At 26.3% G+C, this 13,113-nt stretch overlaps 1 protein-coding gene across 1 annotated transcript in view; it reads right to left on the reverse strand.

Moving 5' to 3' along the window:
- The window catches only part of LOC113373362 (zinc finger protein castor homolog 1-like), a 36,372-nt gene extending 25,045 nt beyond the window's left edge, over positions 1 to 11,327 (reverse strand). The window contains exons 1-2 of the mRNA XM_026613668.1: positions 11,286 to 11,327; positions 7,579 to 7,645 (exon numbers count right to left, since the gene is read on the reverse strand). Coding sequence (XP_026469453.1) covers positions 7,579 to 7,645; positions 11,286 to 11,327 — 109 coding nt within the window. The remainder of the gene's footprint in view (positions 1 to 7,578; positions 7,646 to 11,285) is intronic.
- Between the last annotated feature and the right edge of the window lie 1,786 nt (positions 11,328 to 13,113).

Raw genomic sequence — 13,113 nt, forward strand, 5'->3', positions numbered from 1 at the left:
GCATAATTATAATCACAGTTTTGTATGAGATTAATTCGAACATAACGCGTTGTCTGTTTAACTAAATAATTGTTCAGTTTTAAGCTTAACGAAACTCATAAATAGTATTATTAAATAGTATTAATAATAAATATCATATTTTAAATTTTGATTACTTGAACCAAACGTTTTGTATTCTCTACTAAGAACTTACAAATTTTTGATCCTGAGCTTTTTTTGCATAATTATAATCATAGTTTTGTATTAAAATAATCCGAACATAATACGTTCAAAAAATAATTGTTTAGTTTTAAGCTTAACGGAACTCATAAATAGTAAGTATTAATAATAAATATCATATTTTAAATTTTGCTTACTTGAACCAAAACGTTTTGTATACTCTACTAAGAACTTACAAATTTTTGATCCTGAGCTTTTTTTGCATAATTATAATCATAGTTTTATGTTAAAATAATCCCAACGTAATACGTCATCTGTTCAACAGAATAATTATTTAGTTTTAAGCTTAACGGAACTCATAAATAGTAAGTATTAATAATAAATATCATATTTTAAATTTTGCTTACTTGAACCAAAACGTTTTGTATACGATTCTACTAGCAACTTACAAGTTTTTGATCCAGGGCGTTTTTTCGAGATAATTGTAATTAAAAATTTAATAAAGATGTACTCTATATTTGCAATACAAGTTTTTCAGCCATAGATCCAAATAAAGAATGCAAAATTAAATGAGCTACCCTTAAATTTAAGATGTCATTAGAATTTTTTATTGTAATTATTTTTGCTATCAGATTTTGTTTTTGGGGCTGTTTTCCTTGTTAATAATTATCGTGGAAAATAATAGGAATATAATTTTTTATTTGTTCAGCAAAATAATTTATTAATTTTAATGTTCATCGAAAATTCACAAATCGTATCTATTATTACTATAAATAATATTTAAATTTTTATTACTTGAGGTTTTAACCATGTGCTATATTAAAAATTCAATAAATCAATATTTCTTCCCTCAAATGTAAGAATTCTTTAGAAATGTTTTTTTTTTAAAGAGATGCTTAACAATCAAAAATCTAATTTGAATTTTTGTTTACCAAAAATATAACAAATTAATAAAAGACATTATTAAAAATTGAATCAATACCTATATATATATATATATATATATATATATATATATATATTAACAAAGTCTAATAATCGGGCATAACATCAATAAAAAACAGTTTTTTATTGATGTTATGCCCGATTATAAGACTTTGTTAATACATATGTCAACATCAAATTCAGAATCATACAAAATATATATATATATATATATGTGTGTGTGTGTGTGTGTCTGTGTGTGTGTGTGTGTGTGTGTGTGGAGCTAAATGTGGAAAAAATGGCAGTTTTTGAGAGAACTATGCAACCGATGTGAATAATTAAAAAAACTTTCAGTTTGTGGTTACGTAACAATTGATTTTCAGGACTTTATTTATTTCAAAATTTAAAAAAAATTCAAAACAAATATACTTTTTTTGTATATCAAAAATAATTCGGATTTTAATTTTAATTCTGGCTGAAATTCTAAAACTCACTTATATACTTTAAATAAATAATTTTAACTTTGTAATTCAGATCATATAATTCTTATAAATATTAGAAAATGTTACAGTATTTATAATAATCTATTTGAAAACATTTACTATCCCTCGAATATTTCGTTACTTTACGAAAGATCACAAAATATCCATTTAAAAGTTATATTGTTCAAAAATGATATTATATATCATAGTATCAGCAAAGTTGAATATACTATTTTTAATTCTCATAAAATATAAATTTATAAGCGTTAATATAAATTACTATTCGACTGCACGTTCCTCGATTCGTCCGACGATTTGATTCATTCGACAGGCGTTTTTTATTGAATGTGTGACCTCAATTGATAAATTGATATTCAGTATTCGACGTAATAAACACTGGAATATGAGAAATTATTGCTAGTTACAATTGTTATTGTAGATTTTAAATTAGTCACCAATTTATGGTGTAATGTTTTCGTTTCCATAATCAGAAATGCATGATGCTGACGTTAATGGTATTAAACGATTACTGTATTATCAAATTGTAGGAATCGATTATATTTTCTGGAACCCATAAGGATCACATTTCGATACAATCAATCCTGATCCTGACAATTTCCTAAAACGCACAATCAGTATTTCCATTCCAACATCTCTAACCACTATCTAATCAGTTTACTTAGAAACACCAAGACATTTTATTCCTGGTTTTCGTTCTATTACTAAATGACCATATTATTATTATTTTAATAATTTCCTATGTAGTTGTGTTTATCGAATGTGAGAAATCAAGTTACGTACAATCTTTGTAATATTAGACTCATAGTTTTGCTTTAAGAAAATAATAAACAACACCTGGCCTGGAAAACGACTCATGTTGGTAGAGTTGGAGGAGAATTCACAGAAATGTATTCGTAATTGTTACTCATTATTAGAAGAATTGTAGAATGAGATTTAGAGACGCTATGCTGGCTGGGAGATGCAAAAATATTAAAAGACAGAGGTAGTGAACCATTTGGACCTAAAGGGACCAAGAATTTCCTAAGCACTAATAATAGTCAATTTTTATTAATTTCCCAAAGGAGAAGTTTATGTTTTCATAAAAAATCAGATTTGCTAATTTTATGTTTTCTCAACGTTTCAAGCAATTCTGAATCGAATGAGACCAAATTTGTAAAAAGTATATGTGTATGTGTATATGTGTGTAAGAACAGTTTTTTGACCTTTCGTCGACGTTTTCTCAAAAACAGCTGCGCCGATTTCAAAATTTTAAAACCCATCTGATGTATCTCGTTGAGGACTATTGTTTGTCAATTTTGCGCGACTATCAGCCAAGCCGTTTCTTAGTAAATAGCAGAAAAGTGAAAAAAAATTGTCCATGTTTTAGCCCACAATTCTGAATCGACCTGATTATATAATAAGTTGTCAAATATCTCCCTTCCGCCTTTTTGTATTATAAACCAAGAGCAAAAAAGCGGAAGGGAGATATTTGACAACCTAATATATGGTAAAGATTCATAGTTGGCACAATTTCTTGTAATTAATTGTTTTTTTATTATTTTTTATAACTGTAGACACAATGGTCTTATAGATCATACTAAAATATTACATCCCTACGACAATTAGTTTAATTTTAAAACTTCGTCCAAATTTGAAAAAATGTCGCGTTTTTTCGGAATTTGTTACAAACTATACAATCAGTACATTCAGTTACTTAAACAGATAAACCTAAACTTAGGATGTGATTCTTTTTTATTGAAACAATCATTTTCTTCTAGTGTTGCGACAGTTTTCTCAGTGAAGGTCGAATAGAATAAATTTCCATTTCGCAGATGTAAACGAGATTATATGGGAACGAAACAATATTACATATACTCATTTTCATTTCATACAACACGATTGGTAATATTCCGAGTAATTTCTGCGCAACAATAGTTCAGGGTTAAATTTTTGCTTCGTTCGAACAATACTGGAACAACGATGTAAATGATAGATGGATTTAGTCAATCTAAACCGAAATGTGTAATATTTGACTTAACCAACCGAAATGGAGATTTAGATATTCAGATAAAAGTTTAGGTGATTTCGAGAAAACGTCGATTAAAGTCTAATTTTGAGAAACGCCAAAAAAACGATACTAAGTTTAGCAAACTTTGATGAATTTTAAAAATTAAACGACTTGTCGTAGGGCCGTAATATTTTAGTATGATCTATAAGACTATGGTATCTACCGTCAAAAAAATTTCAAAAAAATCGTGGAATTTTTTTTAACACTTTATTACAAGAAAACGGTCCGGCCGACTTTACCAAAAACTAATCAGCACGATTCCCAACCAAAATCTTTCGAACAGTTTTTGAATTTTCAAAATCGATTCAGAATTGCGAGCTAAACCGTGAACGAAGTTTTGTTCACTTTTCTGCTATTTACAAAGAAATGGCTTGACTGATCGTCGCGCAAAATTTATAAATACTAGTGCTCATTGAGGTACATCAAATGACTTTTAAATTTTTGGAATCGGTCCAGGCGTTTTTGAGAAAAAGTTGATTTACGGCAAAAAATCTGTAACATATATCAAATACATACACAAAGACGAACACACATACTTTTTCCAAATTTGGTCTCATTCGATTCAGAATGGCTTGAACCGCCGAGGAAACATAAAATTAGCGATCCGATTTTTTTATGAAAACATAAACTTCTCCTTCGGAAAGTTAAAAAAAATATCTTAAATTTCAGCTTATAATGTGTCTGGACCATGTTATTTCCTCCCAGCATTAAATCCTCATCATATTTCGAATTCTTTTTAAATTGAATCTTTTGTTGATATAAGGTTTTAAGTCAGCATTTGAAAGATTTACGATTTTGGTTATCGTTCCGAGAGTTGTTTATGAAAACGTGTCTCGGCAGATTGGCCAACAGAGTGCTTCGTATTTCATATACATATTTATTTATACAATTTTTGTATATTTAAGGATTGTTTTTGTTCTAGAGTTATTTAGTGTCAAATATACACAGATATGTGTATTAAATGCAACGCGGTAAAGGATTTGTTATTGTTTCAGCCACTTTTGAAGACACATAGGAATCAGAATAAACTGTTTATTCCATCCAATATTCACTCATGAAATCTGTGTCTATTGATACATCCTTTACCATGTATTATTTTTTATCCAGAATCCGATTTCTTGGACCAGAAAAGATCTTCTGTAATGAGATCCTGCAATCGCGGCAGAATTAAGTCGTGATTTGCAATTCCTTGGAAGTAAACATTAGCTCAGATGAGAAATTCGTAATTGATACTTCTGAGGACAAACGCGGCCAAGCAGTCTCAGATCTTGAGATTATTTTTTTCTTATTATTATTAATCTTGTTTATACGGCAATTGTATCATAAAAGTTGCCGCCTTGATGGAATAAATGATGACGCAAACTTTAAGTAAGGAGTTGCATTTCAGACAAAGAAAAAATGGCAGAAAATAAACTTTGGCGTTATCTACTTTCAGATAGTGTTTAGAGATTTGTATTAGGATTTTGTGAAATACTGAAAAAAATAGAGCAAAGTTGCCTAAGTCGTACCAGCTGAGATAATAACTCAGTAACACTTAATGCAATTAAATTACAATATTAAGAAAATCCTTGGGGTTTATTGACTTGATTTTATTTACTTGATTTATGAATGACAAATATTATTTTAAAATAGTAATTTCTACATTTTATAAAAATGAGGTTTAGGAACACCTAGACGCCTTAGTCGTACCTCCTACTGATATAAAACTGGTATAAAATTTGTAAATACTTAAAATATTTAATTTAATTATTTTGAATTTTTAACAAAGTAAATTTAAAAAAAATGCATTTTTATATAGTCTACATAAAACAATTAATGTTTGATTTGAAGCTTTTATATATAATTTCAAAATTTATTAGTAACTCTATATTGATATTTATATATTTAGAAAGATAACAAAATTCTACATTTATTTAATTATGTAATAACAAAGATTTAGGTCAAAAAACTAAGTCAATAAAACGACTCTAAATATGAACTTTGTCACATAAATATTTTCTTCGTTTAGAATTTTTTTTAGGTTTTCCCAAATATTTTCATAATTTTGCTAGAAACTTAAAATATTTTTTTAATCTGAAAATAAACTTTACCATTGTGACTGCTAGATGGTGTATAATAAAAAATAATGTTAATATTATTTATTACTGATGATTCTATAAAGTCAATTTGATATTATTAGGTATTTTAAATAATAATTAATCTAGTTTTTAAGAATATCACAGAAGCCAAAAAGTTTTGCCTTACCGCGCCCCATTATCAGTATCAATTATTATTGTAATTGCAAGTTATTAAGTGATGACATCATTGGCAATTTTCAAAATACACCAATCAAAAATCATTGTATAACAATTAAAGAAGTTATTTTCAACAAATGCATAATTAGTTTTGCCAAGTATGCGATGTTGATATTATTAATTGAATACATCGAACGCAATACAAAAATATGCCTAGTGGACACAATCTCAATTTTCGTGCAAACGTGCCTTATATCAAATTTTATTTATAAACAAATTTTTGCATTTTGAATTCTTATGAAGATTATTTATTGATAAATCAATTGCGCATTCAATTAATTGAAACAAATGTGCGTGTTTCGGCTTTATCGGAGTTTTCATATAAATGTCCGGACGTTTTTGTTTTTGCAATGCAAAAATGTACAAATGCGATAACCGTAATAGATTTTGGCAACAAGAAAACAATTTTGTTTTTGTCAAATCAGATCTTTGATCGATGACAATGTGACGACATGCTGAAGATAACAAAAAATAATCGTGATTTTTCAATTAATACGTGACCAATGAAGTAGATTTATAATTGTGGACTTTGGCATTTAGACTTAATTCAAAAAATTATTAGTAATAATTATTTAGTATGGATATACTATTTCTACAGAAATTGGTAAAAAATTGCTTTTGTTAGAAAGAAATATTATTTCAAAATTATCATTGGCATTTAACTATTCTAAATATCTTGATTTTTACTCGTATTTATCTTTTATATAATTTTTCAAATAAATCTGCGAAGTAAAACTTGTATTAGAAGAAAATACATTATTTTTAAGTTTTTCAAGTATCATAATTTTTTTTATAACTATATCAGTTTATTTTCAGACTCACAATAATTTCAAATGCAATATAAATAATGTTATAGAAGATTATTATAAGAAAAGACTCTATTATTTTCAAATTATTAATAGTATTTTTTCCAAGTATTTTAATATTTTATTTCCAATTAACTTCCATTTATAGCGTCTTGTTTTTAATATGATTTTCTGTGAATTTTTGTGTGTGACTGTTTTATTTTAGGTTAGTAATATTTTTCCAAGTATCAATTTTTTTTACAACATTTCAATTAGTTTTTATCTATTTTCTTTTTATTTAATAATTTTTGTATCATTATAACGTTTTTGAAGTTTTTTACATTTACAAAGCAAAAGGACAAAAATTTTAATAATTTCAGTATCAATTATTTGATTTAAAGAGATTGTATGTTCTCTTTTAGTTATAGTTAAAATGAATATTATTTGTTTAACAAAATATTATAATTTTCTTACATATTCAGTAAATTATATCCGAATTTTAAATACAACACGAGAATAATAAAAATTCATGATCATACGATTTATGCCATTTTTGACAGAAATAAGTAATTTTATTGCAAAGTTTTTAAATGTAATATTTTAGAAAAAAATAGTAAACTATTCCATAGACAATTACTCAACTTTTTGTCTTGAAAAACACAGCTGCAAATTTTTCATTGTCTTTTTATAGATGTATGAACTTATGTTAACAGTATTTGTAGAGTTGATCAAAATAACATGACTTTCTGAAAAGTCTCTCAAAAACGCAGTTTTGTCAGTATCAGATATCAGGATTTATATATAATTATGTAATATATATATATATATACGATTTTTACAATTTATATAAATATTTTCCAACTCACCAGCTTTGCTATTCTTTTCAGTAGCATCCCCAAGGGCAAACAGCGAAATCAGCGGCGAAAATCCATTCTGAAAATAAAATAAAGACCATTAAATGATATTATCGACTATAACTTTTACTAATGACAATTATTATTCTACAATCCATATATTATTATCTATGAACACGTGCTAGGATTAGTCATATGTTAAATGATACCGATTGTCGTTGCAAAACCAGATTAGCGATTTCAGTTTTATGAACCGAAAACCGGAATAGGAATTAATTCCGAACGCCTTCGAATAGAAATTCTTGGAGCAATTTATAAAGAAATTCCTTAAGAATTAGTTGTCGTAACTGGAGTAACACCAGTGGGTGGATATAGATCGAATGATAAACTAAAATTTGAAATCGGTAATAGAGAACCTTCCGAGTTACCAACTTTTGAGGGATATTATATGACTTTTTCCCTAAGTATTACTTAAATTTATAACGTGAACAACTTGGGAATTAGATGACATCCAGATATTGAGAATTTTATTTATTTTTGCATCTATATTTTAAAATTTAGTCCTTAGGAATTTTACAATAATTTTCACTTGTGCATTTGTGCATGTTCTAAGCACAGGTTGGTGCTCTATTATTTTTACAATATATAATACAAGTCTGTTTGAATGATAACAATTAGAAATTGTATTTATTAGTTTTTAGTGAAAGCAAAAACTTTATTTTTGGAATAAACTTAGATTGAGTTCTGTATAATAGGTACGACCAAGACTTTAAGTAGTACGACTTAGGCAACTAAAAGTCCTGTAGAAGATTTAAAAACGTACCTGGTGTAATGAAATAAATTAAGTTGCAGTTGAAAATGTTCATCTAAAGTATTTTTTAACATTTATTCACACATATCGATAAGTATTATAATTTGGATCAAGGCAAAATGATCAATTTTGCCAAGCCAAAAAAATGACAATTTTTATTAATTAGCAATTTTTACAAAATTGATTAAATTTGATATCAATTAATTGACTTGAACAAAGATTTATTTTTCACTTTATTGAGATGGGAAAATATTATAATAGATAAAAGTGCATACCTAAAGAACTTTGCTAAAAAAAGCACTAAAATTGAATATTGAGTAAATTGTATAATAATTAAAGATGAATTTAGAATTACTAAAATAATGTTGGGAAAAAATATTATTAATATTTATTATCTGGAATTTTAAAGTAAGCACGACTAAAGATTATAGGAGGTACGACTTAGGCAACTAAAAGCTTTGATCGTATAGTAGATTTTGAAAACCTATCTATTTTGATCAAATAAATCAAGTTTTAGATACAATTTTTTATCTAAATTTCAAAATATTACTTATTATTATTAAATCGATTAATTTCACATTTTTTGTGCAATTTGTTTCAATGTAAAATGATCAATTTTGCCAAACAATTTTTGATCAATGAAAATTAGCAATTTTTTACAAAATTGAATAAAATCTATAATGATTGACTGATTAAAATCTTGACTAGAGAGAGCAAATATTACTTTTCACTTTATTGGTGTAAAAAAATCATATAAAAGTAAGGAATTTGGCTGACAAAAGCACTAAAATTGAATATTGAGTAAATTGTATAATAATAAAGGCTTATATCTTTTATTTTAACTAGAATAATATAGAGAAAAAAATATTAGTAATATTTATCATCTGGAATTTGAAAGTAGGTATGACTAAAGACTATAGAAGGTACGACTTAGGCAACTAAAATCCTTGATCGTATAGTAGATTTTAAAAACGTAACTATTTTGATGAAATAAATAAAATTTAGTTACATTTTTTATCTAATGCAAAATATTACTTATTTTTGTTTAAATCGATTAATTACACATTTTTTGTACAATTTGGTTCAATGTAAATTGATTAATTTTGCCAAATCATTTTTGACCAATGAAAATTAGCATTTTTTTACAAAATTAAATAAAATCTATAATGATTGACTGATTAAAATCTTGACTAGAGAGAGCAAATATTACTTTTCACTTTATTGCTGTAAAAAAATCATAGAAAAGTAAGGAATTTGGCTGACAGAAGCACTAAAATTGAATATTGAGTAAATTGTATAATAATAAAGGCTTATATCTTTTATTTTAACTAGAATAATATAGAGAAAAAAATATTAGTAATATTTATCATCTGGAATTTGAAAGTAGGTATGACTAAAGACTATAGGAGGTACGACTTAGGCAACTAAAAGCTTTGATCGTATAGTTGATTTTAAAAACTTATCTATTTTGATGAAATAAATTGTTTTAGTTAATTTTTTTATCAAAATTGTAAAATATTAATAATTTTGGATTAAGTCGATTAATTAGACGTTTTTTTTGTGCAATTTGGTTCAATGTAAAATGATCAATTTTGCCAAATTATTTTTGAGCAAAAATTATTTTTCACTCTATTGGTGTAGAAAAATCTTAAATAAAATTAAGAAATTTGGCTGACAAAAGCACTGAAATTGAAGATTGAGTAAATTGTATAATAATAGAGACTTATATGTTTTATTTTAACTAATATAGGGATTTTAAAATTCCAGATAATATTTATTATCTGGAATTTTAAAATAGGTACGACAAAAGACCATATAGGTGGTACGACTTAGGCAACTAAAAGCTTTGATCGTATAGTTGATTTTAAAAACTTATCTATTTTGATAAAATAAATTAAATTTTAGTTAATAAGAGTAGCTAATATGTTTTATATTAACTAAACGGTTACAAGACTAATGAAGACAAAAAAAATTAATAATTTAAAGAATTTAGGAAATTTAAAGTTTTACTAAAAGAGCTGCATCATTTGCTTCAATACTATATAGGCAAGTATTTTAGTACCAAAATGTTAAAAAACCATAAAAATATAGGATAATTTATATATGGGATAGGTATATATATATATATATATATATATATATATATATATACCTATATAAAGTTATTATTACATTTCTTAGGAATGCTACTGTAGAATCTCGTTCGTTTTATTCTACAATGATTTATCGTTCCGGGGTAGCGCATTAATTATATATCGTACCATACATATATTTAAGGCAAGAATTATGACTTGAGAAAACAATATATCTCATCTGTCCATTTTATTATACCTGACCACCATCTGCAAATATTCTAAATAGAAAGGATAATTATTAAAGAAATTATTTCATATGATTTTCTGAAACCGACTACAAAAATTCATTGATATATTCATGAGACTGTGTATTGAAAATATCCGACTTTATATACTCATCGTAGCAATTAAGTCATGATAAAAATGTAAAAAATCAATATTTAATTACAAAAGAACAGAACAGGTTTTGGTGGGTACACCGAGATGATAGATAATTGTTCGATTAACCATATCAAAAGATTGCATCTTTATTAGGTACTGGATGGATTTTCATTTTTATTTATTTTTTTATTTTGTATGTGACAATAATGTACTTGGTTAAGAACTAACATAAGAACAATGCATAATCACTGGTAAGTCGAAGTCGAAGTCGAAGTAGAAGGCGCGCCAGCAATAATACACTTGAAGAGAGAAAAAAATCTCGTAAATTCATACAATGGCCTTTTGTTCAACGTGGAACGTGGAATATAGTTTGATTTGGTTTTCTATGAATATTATAAATTTATTGTTAATAATATTCAAATGATTAAATACAGACATACGTACAAACATACACTCATACATTGTTCCTCAATCAAACGAGTTGTACTACTCATTTTTCAAGTTCTGAGAAAAGTACTTAATGTCTATGATGTAATAAACCGAAATTTTATTACCGAATACAATATTTCACACTGGTTATTTTTGTTTTGTTTTTGAATCAGAACTTAAAGTCCATGTATAATGATACATATTTATTAATTTTTTTAATTCAGAAATTCTGTGACTACTAAGACATTTTTTTAACTTGATGAAATATTTCTTAAGACTTATTAGATTAAGATTACTATTTATAAAAAATTGTACAAAGGCTGTACAAAAAGTGTATCCTACTAGGAATCTCCCGTTGCAAGGCCAAAGCTCTTACAACTGAGTCACGGAGTAGCCTTTTCATAATAGATGGAAAAAAATGTGTTGCATTTCTTAAAGTGTTGCTGATAATTTTCAAAATTTAATAGCTTCTAGTAATACAAATTTTCTAAAAAATATCTTTCTGTAAATTGAAATAAAATTATTCATTTTGTCTGGCTACTACTGAGTTTCTAACTATATAGCATTAACTAACTTTAAAATTCTATAACTTCTAACCTAATTAAGTTATAGCAAAGTCGTGTATGAAAAGTTTATGCAAAATTTTATTACAAAAAAGGTTTGCTAAAACCATTTTTCAGTTATTGAATTATTTTTCTGATTATTTTATATTTATAATGCACGGATTTTGTCTGGTTTGAACAGAACTTCTAAACTAACGAAACAAAAAACTAAACTAACTAAGTTATAGCAAAGCTGTGTATGAAAAGTTTATGCAAAATTGTATTATAAAAAAGTTTTGCTAACACAATTTTTCAGTTAGTACGTTAGGTTTCTGAATATTTGAAGAAAATTGAAAAAATGCACGGATTTTGTTGGGCTCATATATAAAAACTATACAAAAAGAAAATTTGATTTTCATATCGATTTTATTATCAAAATGAACAGAAAATAATAGAATTTTAGACTAGTATATTTCTTTACTCATCTAAAAATTATTAAATTTTGTTCTTATGTTCATAAATTATTATATCTGACTGTTACATTGAATACCTCCCATAATGTAATTTCGATGTGATGAATATATTTTCATTTTAAGTACTCGCTTATATTATTTAATTGTACTCTGTCTTGATAATAAAACACAAATGTGATAATTAACGATCATACCACCGTTAATACTGTAAAGAGTGGTATAAATTTAATTTCAACGCTTTGATGTTTAATTAATGTTTATATTGAATGAAACGGTATGATAATAATTAACCTCTATTTCTCTAATAGAATATGCAAAAAATAGCTAAAGATATCAGACTAAAAAAAACTATTTTATATTACACAAAAATTTTGATATTTGTATGTAACATAATATCTCTTTGTTTTATTACGAATTCCGAGGCTGCATTGTCAAAAATGGAATTTTGAAATGAATCCAGGACGGAAGGCAGACGTCAAACATTTCTAAATATATTTAAATATGAATTCCTGGAGCCCACATGCCACTTTTGAATTTATGTACATATGCAGAAAACAGACACACAAATATAATATGAACTTTGAGTTTTCTCCAACAATGATATTATATTTACAGCGGTCACGCACAACAATGGACTGGGGTTTTAGAGGAAACCGGGGTAAAAGGACATAAATTATAAATCATACATACCTACTTAGGCCTAACGATGCACAATTAATTATTTTTTTAAATATCTAAAACTTCAAGTGGAAGCTTGATATCACACTGATTGATATCGAGCTGGCCGAAATGGAAATCCAATCCGGTAAAAAATGTGTAAAAATATGCTCTTGAAT

Source organism: Ctenocephalides felis, unplaced genomic scaffold (genome assembly GCF_003426905.1).
Source record: "Ctenocephalides felis isolate EL2017-DRISC unplaced genomic scaffold, ASM342690v1 CF-g0.4_SCAFFOLD_01604, whole genome shotgun sequence".
Classification (NCBI taxonomy): Eukaryota; Metazoa; Arthropoda; class Insecta; order Siphonaptera; family Pulicidae; genus Ctenocephalides; species Ctenocephalides felis.